Source organism: Eucyclogobius newberryi, unplaced genomic scaffold (assembly GCF_026437365.1).
Source record: "Eucyclogobius newberryi isolate DKJ021-1_F unplaced genomic scaffold, fEucNew1.0.hap1 SCAF_20, whole genome shotgun sequence".
In the NCBI taxonomy this organism is placed as follows: Eukaryota; Metazoa; Chordata; class Actinopteri; order Gobiiformes; family Gobiidae; genus Eucyclogobius; species Eucyclogobius newberryi.
The window spans coordinates 30,009,614-30,033,992 of record NW_027315835.1 but is presented as its reverse complement, the minus strand read 5'-3'; the positions used below and the strand labels follow the sequence as shown (position 1 = coordinate 30,033,992).

General features: G+C 51.8%; 1 protein-coding gene across 1 annotated transcript in view; it reads left to right on the top strand.

Moving 5' to 3' along the window:
* The window catches only part of dnah9 (dynein, axonemal, heavy chain 9), a 649,263-nt gene that overhangs the window by 345,342 nt on the left and 279,542 nt on the right, over nucleotides 1-24,379 (top strand). Inside the window, exons 55-58 of the mRNA XM_072455799.1 lie at nucleotides 719-799; nucleotides 1,831-2,010; nucleotides 3,502-3,732; nucleotides 14,666-14,860. Coding sequence (XP_072311900.1) covers nucleotides 719-799; nucleotides 1,831-2,010; nucleotides 3,502-3,732; nucleotides 14,666-14,860 — 687 coding nt within the window. The remainder of the gene's footprint in view (nucleotides 1-718; nucleotides 800-1,830; nucleotides 2,011-3,501; nucleotides 3,733-14,665; nucleotides 14,861-24,379) is intronic.

Here is a 24,379-nt window from a genome sequence, read left to right as displayed (position 1 = left end):
CAAAGACCCTCCACCTGCTCCCAAAGACCCTCCACCTGCTCCCAAAGACCCTCCACCTTCTCCCAAAGACCCTCCACCTGGTCCCAAAGACCCTCCACCTGGTCCCAAACAACCTCCACCTTCTCCCAAAGACCCTCCACCTGGTCCCAAAGACCCTCCACCTGATTCCATGAAGTGTACATGGCATTAGTTCATGAAATTAAAATGTTCCATCTTTACAGCTAAACTCACAGAAATCCAAGTTATTCATCGACATAAACGGAATGTAAAGGCGGGATTCCGACTGTGACATCACAACTTTCTAGAATACCAGTAGTTTATTGGTGCTTTTCATTGCCATAACTGCAGTGGCCCAGAAGAAAATAAGCCAAGCAAATAATTTGTATTAAAAATGACTTTCTGCTTGTTGTATTTCATCTTGAATTTGTCCAAACTATTTCATTCATTAGAGTGTCCCATAGTCTCATGTGTATGTCAAATACTGAGGTCCATCCCAGGTAGTGTTTCTCCTTGTACTATATAATACTGTAAGAATGTTCCGCAGTGAGGCATTACACCTCTCCATCTTCTGGAGACGAGCGGCCAAGCTGAGTTTTAGCAATAAACAGATGACAACTTTGTCCCGACTGCCCCGGTCTGTGCATCCTGTGTGTCCCAGTCCTCCAGAATCAGCCAATCAGCTCGCAGTGCCCTCTGACCCCTTTCTCGTCTCTGATAGGTGGATGACCTCAAGGCCAAGCTGGCTGCTCAGGAAGTGGAACTGAAGCAGAAGAACGCGGACGCTGACAGGCTGATCCAGGCCAGTTCTCCCCCTGTCCTCCACCTGTCCTCCACCTTCAGTCCCCCACCCGCAGTCCTCCACCCTCAGTCCTCCACCTGTCCTCCACCTTCAGTCCCCCCCTGTCCTCCACCCTCAGTGCTCTCCCTGTCCTCCACCTGTCCTCCACCTTCATTCCCCCCCGCAGTCCTCCACCCTCAGTCCTTCACCTGTCCTCCACCTTCAGTCCCCCACCCTCAGTCCTCCCTCAGTCCTCCACCCCCTGTCCTCCACCCCCTGTCCTCCACCCTCAGTCCTCCACCCTCAGTCCTCCCTCAGTCCCCCACCCTCAGTCCTCCACCTTCAGTCCCCCACCCTGAGTCCTCCCTCAGTCCCCCACCCTCAGTCCTCCACCCCCTGTCCTCCACCCTCAGTCCTCCACCCTCAGTCCTCCCTCAGTCCCCCACCCTCAGTCCTCCCCCATACCTCCACCTGTCCTCCACCCTCAGTCCTCCCTCTGTCCTCCACCCTCAGTCCTCCCTCAGTCCTCCACCCCCTGTCCTCCACCCCCTGTCCTCCACCCTCAGTCCTCCACCCTCAGTCCTCCCTCAGTCCCCCACCCTCAGTCCTCCACCTTCAGTCCCCCACCCTGAGTCCTCCCTCAGTCCCCCACCCTCAGTCCTCCACCCCCTGTCCTCCACCCCCTGTCCTCCACCCTCAGTCCTCCACCCTCAGTCCTCCCTCAGTCCCCCACCCTCAGTCCTCCCCCATACCTCCACCTGTCCTCCACCCTCAGTCCTCCCTCTGTCCTCCACCCTCAGTCGTCCCTCAGTCCTCCACCCTCAGTCCCCCACCCCCTGTCCTCCACCCTCAGTCCTCCACCCCCTGTCCTCCACCCTCAGTCACCCACCCTCAGTCCTCCACCCTCAGTCCTCAACCCCCTGTCCTCCAACCTCAGTCCTCCACCCACTGTCCTCCCCCTGTCAAACTAATCAAATAAAAGCCATGTCCCTATAGTCAGAAGAACATGTGTCACACTTGGAGACACTGGTTCAAACTACACTTGTGTCCAGGAGGTGGGCGTGGAGACGGAGAAGGTGTCCAAGGAGAAAGGCGTGGCCGATGCAGAGGAACAGAAGGTGGCGGCCATCGCTGTGGTGGTCAGTGCCAAACAGAAGGACTGTGAGGAGGACTTAGCCAAAGCTGAGCCGGCGCTGCTGGCTGCTCAGGACGCGCTCAACACTCTCAACAAGGTCTGACTACACCTGCCCATCACCTGCCCTACACCTGCCCTACAACTGCCCAACACCTGCCCAACACCTGTCCTACACCTGCCCTACACCTGCCCAACACCTGCCCTACACCTGCCCATCACCTGCCCAACACCTGTCCTACACCTGCCCTACACCTGTCCTACACCTGCCCAACACCTGCCCAACACCTGTCCTACACCTGCCCATCACCTGCCCAACACCTGTCCTACACCTGCCCTACACCTGTCCTACAACTGCCCAACACCTGCCCTACACCTGCCCTAAACCTGCCCTAAACCTGCCCTACACCTGCCCTACACCTGCCCTACACCTGTCCTACAACTGCCCAACACCTGCCCTACACCTGCCCTAAACCTGCCCTAAACCTGCCCTACACCTGCCCTACACCTGGGCACATTTGCCCCCACGATGTACAAAAAAAAATCCATGCGTTGAGATATTAAATGGCCAAAAACCCCAAATCTGGTAGAATCACGAAATTTGGCCCAGAGGTCGATAGTGACAACCAAATGTCGGCCATCTTGGATTAGAATTTGCAGTTTCACCAGTTTTTCCCCAATGTTGTACAGTTCAAAACTCCTCCCAGGACGTTGGCCCGAAGAAGCTGACATTTTGTGAAAATGGTGTTGAAGAGTGGGACATGAAAAGTTATACAATTTATTCAGATTTCTTTCAGTTGATATAATTTTACATGTTCTGCCATTTGCAAATACAAAGTCAAATTGACTAACCTACTTGAATTAATTAGAATCTATATAAAAAAAAGTCAATCAGACCCATGTTATATTTGTTAGGGCGTTGCCGTAGCGATGACAGAATCACCAAGGAGGAGGCGTGGCGCAGGTGAGGGCCAATCATTGGCGCTTGCGGTTATATTTTAATGTTTTCTTTTCGTTGGCTGTAATTTTGCTCAAACACACAGTAATCCAGACTTCCAATGGTGGATTCAAGTTCAACCAGATCTTAGAGTTTTTTGTGACGTTTGTGAAGAGATTTGCACAAAATAAAGTATATCATAATCTGCTGATCCTTTGCTTATTGAAGCCGTCTCAGCTGTAATAATGTCTGCTGTGGGTGCAGAGTCGGGGGTGTTCTCGATCTCCAGTGGCGTAAAGGTGTGGCGTGTGCACACAGGCAGAACAAATGATTTCATTAGTGCTGTGACGTGCTTTTTGTCTGCTCTGTGCCTCGTCTAATCTGTTTGTGTATTACACTCGCTCCAGCTCGTCTTCAAACTCAATCACAATCACTGCTCTCGCCCCAAGACTTCAACATCAGGCCAAACAAACGCATCTGATCTGAAAAGCTTTCTCATTTCAACTGTGAAATCTGACCAACCAGAACCACTCACGTTTACAACACTTTACAGAGACATATATGCTGATATATATATATATATATATATATATATATATATATATATATATATATATATATATATATATTTATATATATGCTGTGTGCTTTCAGAGCAACCTGACTGAGCTGAAGTCTTTTGGTTCTCCGGTGTCAGCCGTCACTAACGTCATTGCTGCCGTCATGGTTCTCACTGCGCCCAACGGAAAAGTGCCCAAAGATCGCAGCTGGAAAGCCGCCAAAGTCATGATGGCCAAAGTGGACGCTTTCCTGGACTCTCTGATCAACTTCAACAAGGAGAACATCCACGAGGCCTGTCTCAAGTCCATCCAGCCCTACCTGCAGGTCAGTGATGCACAGCAGCAGGTCCACCACTTTCAAACGTATTGAGCGGTCGACTCCTCCAGACTGTTCTGCATCTCATTTTAAACTATGAACTAAACGAAGTGAAAAGAAATGATTACAAGCCAATGTGAAGTTATAGTTGTAGAGACACAGTCCCCGCCCTCATCCGGAACGCGTCAGGATGAGCCGCGGTGACAGGGGCGCACCAGGTGACAGGGGCGCACCAGGTGACAGGGGCGCACCAGGTGACAGGGGCGCACCAGGCCGCCCACTCTCCATTCGACAGGCACAGATGGAGCGCAGATAACTCACACGCCGCGCGGAAAAGTAATTTTAATTAAGACAAATGGAGAGAGCGAATGCAAACTCTGCTTTGAAGCTGCAGCATTAATATCTCATTAGTGCTTCATGCAAATGAGTCACAAATCCACAAACGGCACAAATACAATATCAACTTTGCACAAACTTTGTATAAACGCACTGCAATCTGATCACAACACTTTACTATTTGTATTAAACATGCTGCGTGACCAGTTCTGACCGCTAACATTACACTGACCGCTAACATTACACTGACCGCTAACATTATACTGAGCGCTAACATTATACTGACCGCTAACATTACACTGACCGCTAACATTACACTGACCGCTAACATTATACTGACCGCTAACATTACACTGACCGCTCCGCTAACATTACACTGACCGCTAACATTACACTGACCGCTCCGCTAACATTATACTGACCGCTCCGCTAACATTATACTGACCGCTAACATTATACTGACCGCTAACATTACACTGACCGCTCCGCTAACATTACACTGACCGCTAATATTACACTGACCGATAAGATTATACTGACCGCTAACATTATACTGACCGCTAACATTATACTGAGCGCTAACATTACACTGAGCGCTAACATTATACTGAGCGCTAACATTATACTGAGCGCTAACATTATACTGACAGCTAATATTACACTGAGCGCTAACATTATACTGAGCGCTAACATTATACTGAGCGCTAACATTATACTGAGCGCTAACATTACACTGACCGCTCCGCTAACATTACACTGACCGCTAACATTACACTGACCGCTAACATTATACTGACCGCTAACATTATACTGACAGCTAACATTACACTGACCGCTAACAATACACTGACCGCTAACATTATACTGACCGCTAACATTATACTGACAGCTAACATTACACTGACCGCTAACATTATACAGAGCGCTAACATTATACTGAGCGCTAACATTACACTGACCGCTAACATTATACTGAGCGCTAACATTATACTGACCGCTAACATTACACTGAGCGCTAACATTACACTGAGCGCTAACATTATACTGAGCGCTAACATTATACTGACCGCTAACATTATACTGAGCGCTAACATTATACTGAGCGCTAACATTATACTGAGCGCTAACATTATACTGAGCGCTAACATTATACTGAGCGCTAACATTATACTGAGGGCTAACATTACACTGAGCGCTAACATTATACTGAGCGCTAACATTACACTGTGCGCTAACATTACACTGAGCGCTAACATTATACTGAGCGCTAACATTATACAGAGCGCTAACATTATACTGAGCGCTAACATTACACTGACCGCTAACATTATACTGAGCGCTAACATTATACTGAGCGCTAACATTATACTGACAGCTAACATTACACTGAGCGCTAACATTATACTGAGCGCTAACATTATACTGACAGCTAACATTACACTGACCGCTAACATTATACAGAGCGCTAACATTATACTGAGCGCTAACATTACACTGACCGCTAACATTATACTGAGCGCTAACATTATACTGAGCGCTAACATTATACTGACAGCTAATATTACACTGAGCGCTAACATTATACTGAGCGCTAACATTATACTGAGCGCTAACATTATACTGAGCGCTAACATTACACTGACCGCTCCGCTAACATTACACTGACCGCTAACATTATACTGACCGCTAACATTATACTGACAGCTAACATTACACTGACCGCTAACAATACACTGACCGCTAACATTATACTGACCGCTAACATTATACTGACCGCTAACATTACACTGACCGCTAACATTACACTGAGCGCTAACATTATACTGAGCGCTAACATTACACTGACCGCTAACATTACACTGAGCGCTAACATTACACTGAGCGCTAACATTATACTGAGCGCTAACATTACACTGACCGCTAACATTACACTGAGCGCTAACATTATACTGAGCGCTAACATTATACTGAGCGCTAACATTATACTGAGCGCTAACATTACACTGAGCGCTAACATTATACTGAGCGCTAACATTATACTGACAGCTAACATTACACTGACCGCTAACATTACACTGAGCGCTAACATTATACTGAGCGCTAACATTATACTGAGCGCTAACATTATACTGAGCGCTAACATTATACTGAGCGCTAACATTATACTGAGCGCTAACATTACACTGAGCGCTAACATTATACTGAGCGCTAACATTACACTGTGCGCTAACATTACACTGAGCGCTAACATTATACTGAGCGCTAACATTATACAGAGCGCTAACATTATACTGAGCGCTAACATTACACTGACCGCTAACATTATACTGAGCGCTAACATTATACTGAGCGCTAACATTATACTGACAGCTAACATTACACTGAGCGCTAACATTATACTGAGCGCTAACATTATACTGAGCGCTAACATTATACTGAGCGCTAACATTATACTGACAGCTAACATTACACTGAGCGCTAACATTATACTGAGCGCTAACATTATACTGAGCGCTAACATTATACTGAGCGCTAACATTATACTGAGCGCTAACATTATACTGAGCGCTAACATTACACTGAGCGCTAACATTATACTGAGCGCTAACATTATACTGACCGCTAACATTACACTGAGCGCTAACATTACACTGAGCGCTAACATTACACTGAGCGCTAACATTATACTGACCGCTAACATTACACTGAGCGCTAACATTATACTGAGCGCTAACATTATACTGAGCGCTAACATTATACTGACCGTTAAACATTATTTTTTATATTCATCAGCTCCACAAATTGCACTTTAATGACTTAACATGTATGTGGGCCGGGTGGACCGGGTCGTGTGGGCCGGGTCATTTGGACCGGGTCGTGTGGACCGGGTCGTGTGGACCGGGTCATTTGGAGCGGGTCGTGTGGGCCAGGTCGTGTGGGCCGGGTCGTGTGGACCGGGTCGTGCGGACCGGGTCATTTGGATCGGGTTGTGTGGACCTGGTCGTGTGAGCCGGGTCGTGTGGGACGGGTCATGTGTACCGGGTCGTGTGGACCGGGTCGTGTGGACCGGGTCGTGTGGGCCGGGTCGTGTGGACCGGGTCGTGCGTGCCGGGTCGTGTGGACCGGGTCGTGTGGGCCGGGTCGTGTGGGCCGGACCGGGTCATGTGGACCGGGTCGTGTGGGCCGGGTCGTGTGGGCCGGACCGGGTCGTGTGGGCCGGACCGGGTCGTGTGGACCGGGTCGTGTGGACCGGGTCGTGTGGGCCGGGTCGTGTGGACCGGGTCGTGCGTGCCGGGTCGTCCGTGCCGGGTCGTGCGGGCCGGGTCGTGCGGGCCGGGTCGTGTGACACAGTTGTCAGGCTCAGATGCTCTGGAAGGATCAGAAACACATTTCACATAAAGACACATTAATTTAAACTGAACATTCAATTATCACGTTTGAGGAGAGAAGTTAATGAGGAGAAGAATTGCTACACAAACGCTCTTGTATCACTCGCTCTACAACGGTGTCATCTCGTCTCCTTGACGACCTCGAGCTGGGACAGGACCAGACGAACCACAATGTCACATGACTCATCACCATTTGTTTTTATGATAATGAAGCTTTGGCCAATCACAGTGACTCACATTCAGGTGCACCACCTCTGTGACGGAGCTTCCTCTGTGACGGAGCTTCCTCTGTACGGAGCTTCCTCTGTGACGGAGCTTCCTCTGTACGGAGCTTCCTCTGTGACGGAGCTTCCTCTGTGACGGAGCTTCCTCTGTACGGAGCTTCCTCTGTGACGGAGCTTCCTCTGTGACGGTGCTTCCTCTGTGACGGAGCTTCCTCTGTGACGGTGCTTCCTCTGTGACGGAGCTTCCTCTGTGACGGAGCTTCCTCTGTGACGGAGCTTCCTCTGTGACGGTGCTTCCTCTGTGACGGAGCTTCCTCTGTGACGGTGCTTCCTCTGTGACGGTGCTTCCTCTGTGACGGAGCTTCCTCTGTGACGGAGCTTCCTCTGTGACGGTGCTTCCTCTGTGACGGTGCTTCCTCTGTGACGGAGCTTCCTCTGTACGGAGCTTCCTCTGTGACGGTGCTTCCTCTGTGACGGTGCTTCCTCTGTGACGGAGCTTCCTCTGTGACGGAGCTTCCTCTGTGACGGAGCTTCCTCTGTACGGAGCTTCCTCTGTGACGGTGCTTCCTCTGTGACGGAGCTTCCTCTGTGACGGTGCTTCCTCTGTGACGGAGCTTCCTCTGTGACGGTGCTTCCTCTGTGACGGAGCTTCCTCTGTGACGGAGCTTCCTCTGTGACGGTGCTTCCTCTGTGACGGAGCTTCCTCTGTATGGAGCTTCCTCTGTGACGGTGCTTCCTCTGTGACGGTGCTTCCTCTGTACGGAGCTTCCTCTGTGACGGTGCTTCCTCTGTGACGGAGCTTCCTCTGTGACGGTGCTTCCTCTGTGACGGAGCTTCCTCTGTGACGGAGCTTCCTCTGTGACGGAGCTTCCTCTGTGACGGAGCTCTCTGTGACGGTGCTTCCTCTGTGACGGAGCTTCCTCTGTGACGGTGCTTCCTCTGTGACGGAGCTTCCTCTGTGACGGAGCTTCCTCTGTACGGAGCTTCCTCTGTGACGGAGCTTCCTCTGTGACGGTGCTTCCTCTGTGACGGAGCTTCCTCTGTGACGGTGCTTCCTCTGTACGGAGCTTCCTCTGTGACGGTGCTTCCTCTGTGACAGAGCTTCCTCTGTACGGAGCTTCCTCTGTGACGGTGCTTCCTCTGTGACGGCGCTTCCTCTGTACGGAGCTTCCTCTGTGACGGTGCTTCCTCTGTGACGGAGCTTCCTCTGTGACGGAGCTTCCTCTGTGACGGAGCTTCCTCTGTGACGGAGCTTCCTCTGTGACGGTGCTTCCTCTGTAACGGTGCTTCCTCTGTGACGGAGCTTCCTCTGTGACGGTGCTTCCTCTGTACGGAGCTTCCTCTGTGACGGTGCTTCCTCTGTGACGGAGCTTCCTCTGTATGGAGCTTCCTCTGTGACGGTGCTTCCTCTGTGACGGTGCTTCCTCTGTACGGAGCTTCCTCTGTGACGGTGCTTCCTCTGTGACGGAGCTTCCTCTGTGACGGTACTTCCTCTGTGACGGAGCTTCCTCTGTGACGGAGCTTCCTCTGTGACGGAGCTTCCTCTGTGACGGAGCTTCCTCTGTGACGGAGCTCTCTGTGACGGTGCTTCCTCTGTGACGGAGCTTCCTCTGTGACGGTGCTTCCTCTGTGACGGAGCTTCCTCTGTGACGGAGCTTCCTCTGTACGGAGCTTCCTCTGTGACGGAGCTTCCTCTGTGACGGTGCTTCCTCTGTGACGGAGCTTCCTCTGTGACGGTGCTTCCTCTGTGACGGAGCTTCCTCTGTGACGGAGCTTCCTCTGTGACGGAGCTTCCTCTGTGACGGAGCTTCCTCTGTGACGGTGCTTCCTCTGTGACGGAGCTTCCTCTGTGACGGTGCTTCCTCTGTGACGGTGCTTCCTCTGTGACGGAGCTTCCTCTGTGACGGTGCTTCCTCTGTGACGGTGCTTCCTCTGTGACGGTGCTTCCTCTGTGACGGAGCTTCCTCTGTACGGAGCTTCCTCTGTGACGGAGCTTCCTCTGTGACGGAGCTTCCTCTGTGACGGTGCTTCCTCTGTGACGGTGCTTCCTCTGTGACGGAGCTTCCTCTGTACGGAGCTTCCTCTGTGACGGTGCTTCCTCTGTGACGGTGCTTCCTCTGTGACGGAGCTTCCTCTGTACGGAGCTTCCTCTGTGACGGAGCTTCCTCTGTACGGAGCTTCCTCTGTGACGGTGCTTCCTCTGTGACGGAGCTTCCTCTGTGACGGAGCTTCCTCTGTGACGGTGCTTCCTCTGTGACGGAGCTTCCTCTGTGACGGAGCTTCCTCTGTGACGGTGCTTCCTCTGTGACGGAGCTTTCTCTGTATGGAGCTTCCTCTGTGACGGTGCTTCCTCTGTGACGGTGCTTCCTCTGTACGGAGCTTCCTCTGTGACGGTGCTTCCTCTGTGACGGAGCTTCCTCTGTGACGGTGCTTCCTCTGTGACGGAGCTTCCTCTGTGACGGAGCTTCCTCTGTGACGGAGCTTCCTCTGTGACGGAGCTCTCTGTGACGGTGCTTCCTCTGTGACGGAGCTTCCTCTGTGACGGTGCTTCCTCTGTGACGGAGCTTCCTCTGTGACGGTGCTTCCTCTGTACGGAGCTTCCTCTGTGACGGTGCTTCCTCTGTGACGGAGCTTCCTCTGTGACGGTGCTTCCTCTGTGACGGAGCTTCCTCTGTGACGGAGCTTCCTCTGTGACGGAGCTTCCTCTGTGACGGAGCTTCCTCTGTGACGGAGCTCTCTGTGACGGTGCTTCCTCTGTGACGGAGCTTCCTCTGTGACGGTGCTTCCTCTGTGACGGAGCTTCCTCTGTGACGGAGCTTCCTCTGTACGGAGCTTCCTCTGTGACGGAGCTTCCTCTGTGACGGTGCTTCCTCTGTGACGGAGCTTCCTCTGTGACGGTGCTTCCTCTGTGACGGAGCTTCCTCTGTGACGGTGCTTCCTCTGTGACGGAGCTTCCTCTGTGACGGTGCTTCCTCTGTGACGGTGCTTCCTCTGTGACGGAGCTTCCTCTGTACGGAGCTTCCTCTGTGACGGTGCTTCCTCTGTGACGGTGCTTCCTCTGTGACGGAGCTTCCTCTGTACGGAGCTTCCTCTGTGACGGAGCTTCCTCTGTGACGGAGCTTCCTCTGTGACGGAGCTTCCTCTGTACGGAGCTTCCTCTGTGACGGTGCTTCCTCTGTGACGGAGCTTCCTCTGTGACGGAGCTTCCTCTGTGACGGTGCTTCCTCTGTGACGGAGCTTCCTCTGTGACGGAGCTTCCTCTGTGACGGTGCTTCCTCTGTGACGGAGCTTTCTCTGTATGGAGCTTCCTCTGTGACGGTGCTTCCTCTGTGACGGTGCTTCCTCTGTACGGAGCTTCCTCTGTGACGGTGCTTCCTCTGTGACGGAGCTTCCTCTGTGACGGTGCTTCCTCTGTGACGGAGCTTCCTCTGTGACGGAGCTTCCTCTGTGACGGAGCTTCCTCTGTGACGGAGCTCTCTGTGACGGTGCTTCCTCTGTGACGGAGCTTCCTCTGTGACGGTGCTTCCTCTGTGACGGAGCTTCCTCTGTGACGGAGCTTCCTCTGTACGGAGCTTCCTCTGTGACGGAGCTTCCTCTGTGACGGTGCTTCCTCTGTGACGGAGCTTCCTCTGTGACGGTGCTTCCTCTGTACGGAGCTTCCTCTGTGACGGTGCTTCCTCTGTGACGGAGCTTCCTCTGTACGGAGCTTCCTCTGTGACGGTGCTTCCTCTGTGACGGCGCTTCCTCTGTACGGAGCTTCCTCTGTGACGGTGCTTCCTCTGTGACGGAGCTTCCTCTGTGACGGAGCTTCCTCTGTGACGGAGCTTCCTCTGTGACGGAGCTTCCTCTGTGACGGAGCTTCCTCTGTGACGGTGCTTCCTCTGTGACGGTGCTTCCTCTGTGACGGAGCTTCCTCTGTGATGGTGCTTCCTCTGTACGGAGCTTCCTCTGTGACGGTGCTTCCTCTGTGACGGAGCTTCCTCTGTATGGAGCTTCCTCTGTGACGGTGCTTCCTCTGTGACGGTGCTTCCTCTGTACGGAGCTTCCTCTGTGACGGTGCTTCCTCTGTGACGGAGCTTCCTCTGTGACGGTGCTTCCTCTGTGACGGAGCTTCCTCTGTGACGGAGCTTCCTCTGTGACGGAGCTTCCTCTGTGACGGAGCTTCCTCTGTGACGGAGCTTCCTCTGTGACGGAGCTCTCTGTGACGGTGCTTCCTCTGTGACGGAGCTTCCTCTGTGACGGTGCTTCCTCTGTGACGGAGCTTCCTCTGTGACGGAGCTTCCTCTGTACGGAGCTTCCTCTGTGACGGAGCTTCCTCTGTGACGGTGCTTCCTCTGTGACGGAGCTTCCTCTGTGACGGTGCTTCCTCTGTACGGAGCTTCCTCTGTGACGGTGCTTCCTCTGTGACGGTGCTTCCTCTGTACGGAGCTTCCTCTGTGACGGTGCTTCCTCTGTGACGGAGCTTCCTCTGTGACGGAGCTTCCTCTGTGACGGAGCTTCCTCTGTGACGGAGCTTCCTCTGTGACGGTGCTTCCTCTGTGACGGAGCTTCCTCTGTGACGGTGCTTCCTCTGTGACGGTGCTTCCTCTGTGACGGAGCTTCCTCTGTGACGGTGCTTCCTCTGTACGGAGCTTCCTCTGTGACGGTGCTTCCTCTGTGACGGAGCTTCCTCTGTATGGAGCTTCCTCTGTGACGGTGCTTCCTCTGTGACGGTGCTTCCTCTGTACGGAGCTTCCTCTGTGACGGTGCTTCCTCTGTGACGGAGCTTCCTCTGTGACGGTGCTTCCTCTGTGACGGAGCTTCCTCTGTGACGGAGCTTCCTCTGTGACGGAGCTTCCTCTGTGACGGAGCTCTCTGTGACGGTGCTTCCTCTGTGACGGAGCTTCCTCTGTGACGGTGCTTCCTCTGTGACGGAGCTTCCTCTGTGACGGAGCTTCCTCTGTACGGAGCTTCCTCTGTGACGGAGCTTCCTCTGTGACGGAGCTTCCTCTGTGACGGTGCTTCCTCTGTGACGGAGCTTCCTCTGTGACGGTGCTTCCTCTGTACGGAGCTTCCTCTGTGACGGTGCTTCCTCTGTGACGGAGCTTCCTCTGTACGGAGCTTCCTCTGTGACGGTGCTTCCTCTGTGACGGTGCTTCCTCTGTACGGAGCTTCCTCTGTGACGGTGCTTCCTCTGTGACGGAGCTTCCTCTGTACGGAGCTTCCTCTGTGACGGTGCTTCCTCTGTGACGGTGCTTCCTCTGTACGGAGCTTCCTCTGTGACGGTGCTTCCTCTGTGACGGTGCTTCCTCTGTGACAGAGCTTCCTCTGTGACGGAGCTTCCTCTGTGACGGAGCTTCCTCTGTGACGGAGCTTCCTCTGTGACGGAGCTTCCTCTGTGACGGAGCTTCCTCTGTGACTCCCAGACTTCCTTAAACTCATCTCATTTACATTTATTCAGATCCACATGATTCTGTTCAGATCAGGGCCTCATTTATAAACCATTGTGTGGACATGAACCGTGCGGAGGGCAGAGACCACGCCCTCTCCACACAGACCACACCCTCTCCACACAGACCACACCCGCTCCACACAGACCACACCCTCTCCACACAGACCACACCCTCTCCACACAGACCACACCCGCTCCACACAGACCACGCCCTCTCCATACAGACCACACCCTCTCCACACAGACCACACAGACCACGCCCTCTCCACACAGACCACACAGACCACGCCCTCTCCACACAGACCACACAGACCACGCCCTCTCCACACAGACCACACCCTCTCCACACAGACCACACCCTCTCCACACAGACCACACCCTCTCCACACAGACCACACCCGCTCCACACAGACCACACCCTCTCGACACAGACCACACCCTCTCCACACAGACCACACCCGCTCCACACAGACCACGCCCTCTCCATACAGACCACACCCTCTCCACACAGACCACACAGACCACGCCCTCTCCACACAGACCACACCCTCTCCACACAGACCACACCCTCTCCACACAGACCACACCCTCTCCACACAGACCACACCCGCTCCACACAGACCACGCCCTCTCCACACAGACCACACCCTCTCCACACAGACCACACCCGCTCCACACAGACCACGCCCTCTCCATACAGACCACACCCTCTCCACACAGACCACACAGACCACACAGACCACGCCCTCTCCACACAGATTCCCTTCCTCCCAGAGGGTCTTATTCTGCCGGTAAAACTGTGTGGAACTTAAAGGTCACCTCTGTGCTCGCCTGGCTCTGAAATGTCTGGCACAGACATGTATTTTTGAACAGGGGCCCTTAAGAACACGCTGCTGTTACTGGGCCACATGTGGTACACGGGGTCAGGTTGGATCATTTGAGTTGCTTAAAGACAGATGAAGGTGTTGGATCTGCGTCCTGTCTCAGCTTCATTAAAAGAGTCACTCATGTGCTCCGTCTGAAGGTGGAGGTGACCATGAAGGTGGAGGTCTCGCTCAGGCCCATCGTTGTTTCATAAATCCATTCACAGATTCAGAGGATCTTCTCTGTCACAGACACAGATACGATCACAGCACGGCCTGAGACCGAATGGTACTCATACGTTCATCAGGTCGCACTCTCTTCACCTCTGCCTCTGATGGAAAGGGGATGGAGGGGTCATATGTCCGGTGCCCACAGCTTCATGTGTCCAGAATAAACAGGCCTTCTCCGAATCTAATTATTTGAGGCTAAAAGATGTATTTGCTGAGGCTTTCCTGAATCAAACTCTTGACTTCACTCTCTTCACTTCTGCTCCTCTCCACAAGTGTGGTCTTTTCCTGTGTCTCCAGACTTTGTGCAGAACTTACAGGAGGTGAGCAAAGTCCTGCCCCTAGTGGACGTTTGACATACAAGTCCACACACTGCTGAGAGCACAAACGAGCTTTAGAAATGAGGCCCCAGATCTGTAAATTACAACTGTAGATTTACCCGTGCATTCCTAAAACCTCTGTGATGTGCAGGACAACGAGTTCCAGCCGGACCTGGTGGCCTCCAAGTCCCAGGCTGCTGCTGGTCTGTGCTCCTGGGTCCTAAACATAGTCAAGTTCTACCAGGTCTTCTGTGAGGTGGAGCCCAAACGCCAGGCTCTGAGCAAGGCCAACGGTGAGCTGGCCACGGCCCAGGACAAGCTCACCACCATCAAGAACAAGATCACTGTGAGTATACCACTGACCACTGACCACTGACCACTGACCACTGACGTGCGGTGAGGTTCAGGGCGTGTGAGGCACCGCCTCTTTCAGAGTCAGATTTACAAACGCGAATGAACCAAAAGAGCTCCTTAAACAGGTCGTTCTGGACCAGAAAGAAGCTGCAGGAGACTTCATTCCTCACCGTTTGTGTGCTATACAGCCCCACTAGCTCCGCCCTTATGCTATACAGCCCCACTAGCTCCGCCCTTATGCTATACAGCCCCACTAGCTCCGCCCTTATGCTATACAGCCCCACTAGCTCCGCCCTTATGCTATACAGCCCCACTAGCTCCGCCCTTATGCTATACAGCCCCACTAGCTCCGCCCTTATGCTATACAGCCCCACTAGCTCCGCCCTTATGCTATACAGCCCCACTAGCTCCGCCCTTATGCTATACAGCCCCACTAGCTCCGCCCTTATGCTATACAGCCCCACTAGCTCCGCCCTTATGCTATACAGCCCCACTAGCTCCGCCCTTATGCTATACAGCCCCACTAGCTCCGCCCTTATGCTATACAGCCCCACTAGCTCCGCCCTTATGCTATACAGCCCCACTAGCTCCGCCCTTATGCTATACAGCCCCACTAGCTCCGCCCTTATGCTATACAGCCCCACTAGCTCCGCCCTTAGTCTCACAAAGTCAAAAAATCTTGCATATTTTGACAGGCTCTGCAGTTTTGTGTCATGAAAATGTTGTGCCTCCACTAAAGTTTAAACCAAGGAAAGCTCAAACCTGACTTTAATCTGACACTGATGTTATCAAAATGTTACAGAACCATCGCCTCTGATCATCTCTGACATAACTCATCCCCAAACAAACTAGATGATAGAAGATAGAGACCTGTCCACACACAAGCACCTGTCATAAACCTTCCACACACGGCCAGGCTCAGGAGCGCCCTCGTCATGAGGCACATGAAATGATGCCTCGCTGAGTGGACCTCAGGACTCTGTGTTTGGGCCTCAGGACTCTGTGTTTGGGCCTCAGGACTCTGTGTTTGGGCCTCAGGACTCAGTGTTTGGGCCTCAGGACTCTGTATTTTGGCCTCAGGACTCTGTGTTTGGGCCTCATGACTCTGTGTTTGGGCCTCAGGACTCTGTGTTTGGGCCTCAGGACTGACATTTAACAGACTTTGGACACAATGGGAAGTTTTTTAGGGATTTCTAGGCCAATATTTCATTATCTTTTTTTTTTACTGCACTGGTTTGATGTTTGCTGTGTTTAAAACACTAACTTCAAATCAAATCAAATCAATTTATTTTTGTAAGTCTGTGGTGGCGATGGAGTCAGACAATGTCTGTGGTGGTGAGGGACGATGTCCCAGGGTCCTCTGTCCTTAGACTCTCCTTCTCGGCCAGGAAAAACTACAAAAAAAACCTCTTTGGGAAAAAAGCGTAAAAACCTGGAGGAGTTCCAGTGAAGGAGAGATCCGACTCTCACAGACGGACAGACGGACACGAGGAGACTGGAGCTGGACCCACTCTTCAGGCAGATGAGGGACCGACTGAGTCGAGCTGGAACCACTCTTCAGGCAGATGAGGGACCGACCACACAGGGCAGGGACCACTTCACCAGGAGAGGGACATCTGGGTCCACAGGTCCTCAGGAGTGAGAGAAAGAAAAAGAAGGCGGTGAAGAGTTTGCAAGTGGAATCAAAAAATAAATATTGTTTGATAGCATAAGTAGTCAGAAGAAGAGGATAGTGCTCAAGCTGCCATACTTCCCCCAGCACAGTTACTCCTAGGGCAGCGTAGCTGAAGCTGTGGGTTTATGTTTCTGTTCCTAACTAGTCTGACCATAAGCGATTTCGAAGAGGAACGTTTTAAGCCTGGACTTAAATGAAGAGACTGTGTCAGCATATTTAACATGGGTCGGGAGCTGATTCCATAACACAGGAGCTTGGGAGCTAAACGCTCTACCTCCTACTGTACTTTTAGAGACTCTTGGCACCACCAGAAGGCCGGCATTCTTAGAGCGAAGAGCTCTGTTTGGATGATATGGTTCTATAGCATCTTTGAGGTAGGATGGGGCCATGTCATTTATGGCTTTGTAGGTCAAGAGTAGAATTTTAAATTTGATTCTAAACTGGACAGGAGCCAGTGAAGAGACTCCAGCACCGGCGTAATGTGCTCTCTTCTTTTTGTTCCTGTTAGTAATCTTGCTGCTGCATTTTGAACCAGTTAAAGCTTTTTATGGAGCTTTTAGGACACGCTGCAAGCAGGGAGTTACAGTAGTCTAATCTAGTCGTTACAAATGCATGGATAAGTTTTTCGGCATCACTTTTAGGCAGGATTCTTCTGATTTTGGCGATGTTGCGCAAATGGAAATAGGCTGTTTTACAAGCTTGATTTATATGAGCTTTAAATGAGAGCTCCTGGTCAAATAAGACTCCAAGGTTTCTTACAGTAGAACTGGAGGCTACACTGACATTGTCCAGTGTGACTATCTGCTCAGATAGAGCGTCTCGTAGATGCTTAGGACCAGCACAATGACCTTGGTTTTTTCAGGGTTAAGAAGCAGGTAGTTTAGTGTCATCCAGGTTTTTATCTCCTTCACACAAGTACTAAGTCTGTCTACTTGATCGCTCTGATCAGGTTTCATTGATAAATACAGCTGAGTGTCATCTGCATAGCAGTGGAAGTTAATGTCATGCTTTCTGATAATGTTGCCTAATGGTAGCATATAAAGAGTAAACAGAATTGGACCGAGTACCGAACCCTGTGGCACACCGTAAATTACTTTAGAGCTTGGTGAGGAGCTCAGGTTTACAGAGATAGATAGGATAGATAGGATTTAAACCAGCTGAGGGCTGTTCCTCCAACACCTACATCTCATTCTAACCTCTGCAGTAGAATGTTGTGGTCAATGGTGTCAAACGCTGCGCTGAGGTCCAACAGAACCAGGATTGAGACCAGTCCATCGTCAGCGGCTAATAACAAATCATTTGTGACTTTAACTAGTGCAGTTTCAGTGCTGTGGTGGGCTCTGAACCCTGACTGGAAAACTTCAAATAAGTTATTGTCCTGCAGGTGGCGACAAAGCTGTTTTACTACAACTTTTTCAAGGATTTTAGAGACGAAGGGAAGATTTGAAATAGGTCTGTAGTTTACCAATAGTTCAGGATCTAGATTAGGCTTTTTCAGAAGAGGTTTAATGACGTCATGTTTGAAGGACGTGGAACATAAGCACTTTCTACTGAAGTATTTATTATATTAAGAATAGAGTCTATAATTAGGGGAAGAATGTCTTTGAGGAGTCTGCTTGGAATGGGGTCTAGGACACAAGTTGAGCTTTTAGAGGACATAATGGCTGAAGTTATCTCTGCTTGATCAACAGCTGTGAACCTTTCTAAGTTTACAGGTGGATTTATATGGGACGTTAGATTTACAGCTTGGGCTAGTTCAGGGCTAATAGCGGGGGTAATTTCATCTAATTTATCTCTGATTGTTTTTATTTTATTGTTAAAAAATAGGAGGAAATCATCAGAGCTAAGTGTAGCTGGGATTGAGGGCTCTACTGCACTGTGACAGTTTGTTAGCCTAGCTACAGTGCTGAAAAGGAATTTAGTGTTACTTTTGTTGACTTCTATTAGATTTGAATAATATCTGGTTTGGGCCTTACGCAGAGCCTGCTTATAGGACAGCAGGCAACTTTTCCTGCTTTTAGGGGTTCTTCTGTGTGGGTGCGGCGAAATAATCCCTCTAACTTTCTAACTCTTTGTTTATGTGAACGCAGTTCTTGGTTGTACCATGGGGAGGCGCGCTTTGGCCTAATGACCTTCTGTTTTAACGGCGCGACAACGTCAAGAGCAGACTTCAGATAATTCATGGTCAAGTCGACAAATTGATCACTTAAACTGGGACTAAAACTGTTCTCAGCAGGATCACATGACGTGATCACATGACATGATCACATGACATGATCACATGACATGATCACATGACATGTCACTGAATATTGGCTCTATTATTTCCTTGAATTTTGAGATAGATTTTTCAGATATTGTCCTTTTCATTATAACTTTATTTTGTGGGACTGGATGATCTTTAAGAATAAACTGAAAGGTAATTAGGAAATGATCTGACAATATAGGGTTTTGAGGGAGGACAATGAGGTCACTAATCTCTGTTCCATACGTTAGGACAAGATCCAGAGTGTTCTTGTGAGTGTGAGTCGCTTTATTTACATTCTGAGTGAAACCAATGCTGTCTAACAAGGCGCTGAAGGCATTACTGAGAGCGTCATCACTCATGTTCACGTGGATATTAAAGTCTCCAACTATAACTATTTTATCCCAGGCTAACACTAAGTTTGATATAAAGTCAGAAAACTGTTAAAAACTCTGAGTCGGGACCAGGAGGTCGGTAGATAACTATGAACAAAACTCTTTTTTGGTTTTTCATATTTGGACATGTGATTGACAGCATAAGGCTTTCAAATGAGTGAAATGCATTGTTAGTTTTAGGGCTCATGAGTAGGCTTGAGTGGGAGATCACTGCCACACCACCACCTCGGCCTGTGCTCCTGGCAGTCTGAAAGTTAACATGGGTGGGTGGGGTGGACTCATTTAGTCTGACGTAGTCGTCTTGTTGAAGCCACGTTTCAGTTAGAGCTAGAAGATCTATGTTATAGTCACTAATTAATTCATTAACTAAGAGCGATTTGGAGGAAATTGCTCTAATGTTTAGCAGTCCACATTTTACGTGTTTATTCATTTGTGTATTTGTGTCATTTGTGATTGTTATTTTCCTTAAGTTATTTGGTCTGACGCCTGAAATATTTTTTCTGAGATGTGACTTTTTGGCATTATTTGTACGAGGGATACGAGGGACACGAGGGACACGAGGGACACACACAGTCTCTATCTGTCTTGAATCTGAACACTTCACATGTAACAGAACGGGCGAGAGTTCAGCGACAGAGGAGCGTCTTGAACTGCTGCTCTGCACCCGGGGCTCATCCCTAGATGGTCACTTAACACGACTAAGACTATCGGTCAAATTCCGAACTAATAGGGACGTACCCTCCGAAGTCGGATGGATGCCATCCCTGCGTATGAGCCCGGGCTTTCCCCAAAACGCACTCCAGTTATCAATAAAGACAACGTTGTTTTGAGGGCACCATCTGGATAACCAGTTGTTGATGCTGAAAGAGGCTGTACAATTCAGCATTGATCCGATTGGGCAGGGGACCAGAAAATATTACAGTGTCTGACATCGACTTCGCTAGGTCACACGCCGCGGCTACTTGAACTTTGAGCACCTCTGATTGTCTCCGCCGGGCGTCGTTACCGCCTGCGTGAACCACGACTCGCCGGAAACGGGTCCTACTCTGCTTTAAGATCCTAAGGTTTCCTTCGATGTCACCCATTCTGGCCCCCGGGTAACACCTAACGCTAGCAGCTGGCAGCTTCACGTCTCTAACAATAGAACTCCCGATTACAAGAGTTTCTCTCGTGTGTTCAGCGGGCGTGTGATCGCTGAGGGGAGAAAACCTATTATAGACGTGAAGCTCACGGCGCTCTGAGGTTCGGCGTTTAGTGCCTTGTCCCCTCCGAACTGTCACAAATTGGTCCCTATTCTGTTCCTGGTCTAGTCCCGGCTGCACGGGAGACACTGAGGGGCTGAGCTCGGCCTTACTGCTACTGCTAATGCTAATGCTACGCCCTGCAGCGCGGTCCGGTAGCCCTCGCGCTAAAACCGAACTATAACTGGACTTAAGCTCCTCTAAACAGCGGATCCGCGCTTCTAACTCCGTAACCCTGGCCTCCAAAACTACCACTACACTGCACTTCACGCACCTGTCGTCAGAGAAGGAGCCAGGGTTCTGACTCGACATATGACAGCTCAAACAGGTAAAGGTAGATCCAGCCATGACGCTAGCGGCTAGGCTATGCTAGGCTAGTTCAGGCTGGAGCTAGAGAGTGAGGAGGGCTTTTAATCCACAAAATACTGAAAAGTGAGCGGCTTGAGGCTCCGGATTGTTTGCGGAGAAATCAAACGTTCACTTTTGTGTATATGATGCGTAAATAGTGTGTATGATTCGTGGATTAATCGGTAAAAGGCTCTAAGAACGAACAGCTCTGAAAACGCGACACACTCACCGGAAATGACGTCACTCTAGTGCCGAAATATGGCTTAACTTAATCCCAGTGTTTTTCCCCTGTTATTTTGATCGCCATTAAACCTCTAAAAGTATAAAAGTGCAGCGTGTGAAGAGCACATGAGACCCCACCGGGCTGCATGAGACCCCACCTGCATGAGACCCCACCTGCATGAGACCCCATCTGCATGAGACCCCATCTGCATGAGACCCCACCTGCATGAGACCCCACCTGCATGAGACCCCACCGGGATGCATGAGACCCCACCGGGCTGCATGAGACCCCACCTGCATGAGACCCCACCTACATGAGACCCCACCTGCATGAGACCCCACCTACATAAGACCCCACCTACATGAGACCCCATCTGCATGAGACCCCACCTACATGAGACCCCACCTGCATGAGACCCCACCTGCATGAGACCCCACCTACATAAGACCCCACCTACATGAGACCCCACCTACATGAGACCCCACCTGCATGAGACCCCACCTACATGAGACCCCATCTGCATGAGACCCCATCTGCATGAGACCCCACCTGCATGAGACCCCACCTGCATGAGACCCCACCGGGATGCATGAGACCCCACCGGGCTGCATGAGACCCTACCTGCATGAGACCCCACCTACATGAGACCCCACCTGCATGAGACCCCACCTACATAAGACCCCACCTACATGAGACCCCATCTGCATGAGACCCCACCTACATGAGACCCCACCTGCATGAGACCCCACCTGCATGAGACCCCACCTACATAAGACCCCACCTACATGAGACCCCATCTGCATGAGACCCCACCTACATGAGACCCCACCTGCATGAGACCCCACCTGCATGAGACCCCACCGGGATGCATGAGACCCCATCGGGCTGCATGAGACCCCACCGGGCTGCATGAGACCCCACCCACATGAAACCCCACCTACATGAGACCCCACGAGACCCCACCTACATGAGACCCCACCTACATGAGACCCCACCTGCATGAGACCCCACCTACATGAGACCCCACCTGCATGAGACCCCACCTACATGAGACCCCACCTACATGAGACCCCACCTGCATGAGACCCCATCTGCGTGAGACCCCACCTACATGAGACCCCATCTGCGTGAGACCCCACCTACATGAGACCCCATCTGCGTGAGACCCCACCTACATGAGACCCCATCTGCGTGAGACCCCACCTACATGAGACCCCACCTACATGAGACCCCACCTACATGAAACCCCACCTGCATGAGACCCCACCTACATGAGACCCCACCTGCATGAGACCCCATCTGCACGAGACCCCATCTGCATGAGACCCCACCTGCATGAGACCCCACCTGCATGAGACCCCACCGGGATGCATGAGACCCCACCGGGCTGCATGAGACCCTACCTGCATGAGACCCCACCTACATGAGACCCCACCTGCATGAGACCCCACCTACATAAGACCCCACCTACATGAGACCCCATCTGCATGAGACCCCACCTACATGAGACCCCACCTGCATGAGACCCCACCTGCATGAGACCCCACCTACATAAGACCCCACCTACATGAGACCCCATCTGCATGAGACCCCACCTACATGAGACCCCACCTGCATGAGACCCCACCTGCATGAGACCCCACCGGGATGCATGAGACCCCATCGGGCTGCATGAGACCCCACCGGGCTGCATGAGACCCCACCCACATGAAACCCCACCTACATGAGACCCCACGAGACCCCACCTACATGAGACCCCACCTACATGAGACCCCACCTGCATGAGACCCCACCTACATGAGACCCCACCTGCATGAGACCCCACCTACATGAGACCCCACCTACATGAGACCCCACCTGCATGAGACCCCATCTGCGTGAGACCCCACCTACATGAGACCCCATCTGCGTGAGACCCCACCTACATGAGACCCCATCTGCGTGAGACCCCACCTACATGAGACCCCATCTGCGTGAGACCCCACCTACATGAGACCCCACCTACATGAGACCCCACCTACATGAAACCCCACCTGCATGAGACCCCACCTACATGAGACCCCACCTGCATGAGACCCCATCTGCACGAGACCCCACCTACATGAGACCCCACCTGCATGAGACCCCACCTACATGAGACCCCACCTGCATGAGACCCCACCTACATGAGACCCCATCTGCATGAGACCCCACCTACATGAGACCCCACCTGCATGAGACCCCACCTACATGAGACCCCACCTGCATGAGACCCCACCTGCATGAGACCCCACCTACATGAGACCCCACCTGCATGAGACCCCACGAGACCCCACCTACATGAGACCCCACCTGCATGAGACCCCACCTACATGAGACCCCACCTGCATGAGACCCCACCTACATGAGACCCCACCTACATGAGACCCCACCTACATGAGACCCCACCTACATGAGACCCCATATGCGTGAGACCCCACCTACATGAGACCCCATCTGCGTGAGACCCCACCTACATGAGACCCCACCTACATGAGACCCCATCTGCGTGAGACCCCACCTACATGAGACCCCACCTACATGAGACCCCACCTGCATGAGACCCCACCTACATGAGACCCCACCTGCATGAGACCCCATCTGCATGATACCCCACCTACATGAGACCCCACCTACATGAGACCCCATCTGCGTGAGACCCCACCTACATGAGACCCCACCTACATGAGACCCCATCTGCGTGAGACCCCACCTACATGAAACCCCACCTGCATGAGACCCCACCTGCATGAGACCCCACCTACATGAGACCCCACCTGCATGAGACCCCACCTACATGAGACCCCATCTGCATGAGACCCCACCTACATGAGACCCCATCTGCATGAGACCCCACCTACATGAGACCCCATCTGCATGAGACCCCACCTACATGAGACCCCATCTGCATGAGACCCCACCTACATGAGACCCCATCTGCATGAGACCCCACCTACATGAGACCCCATCTGCATGAGACCCCATCTGCATGAGACTCCACCTACATGAGACCCCACCTCTATGAGACCCCACCTGCATGAGACCCCACCTACATGAGACCCCACCTACATGAGACCCCACCTGCATGAGACCCCACCTACATGAGACCCAACCTACATGAGACCCCACCTACATGAGACCCCACCTGCATGAGACCCCACCTACATGAGACCCCACCTACATGAGACCCCACCTACATGAGACCCCACCTGCATGAGACCCCACCTACATGAGACCCCACCTACATGAGACCCCATCTGCGTGAGACCCCACCTACATGAGACCCCATCTGCGTGAGACCCCACCTACATGAGACCCCACCTACATGAGACCCCACCTACATGAAACCCCACCTGCATGAGACCC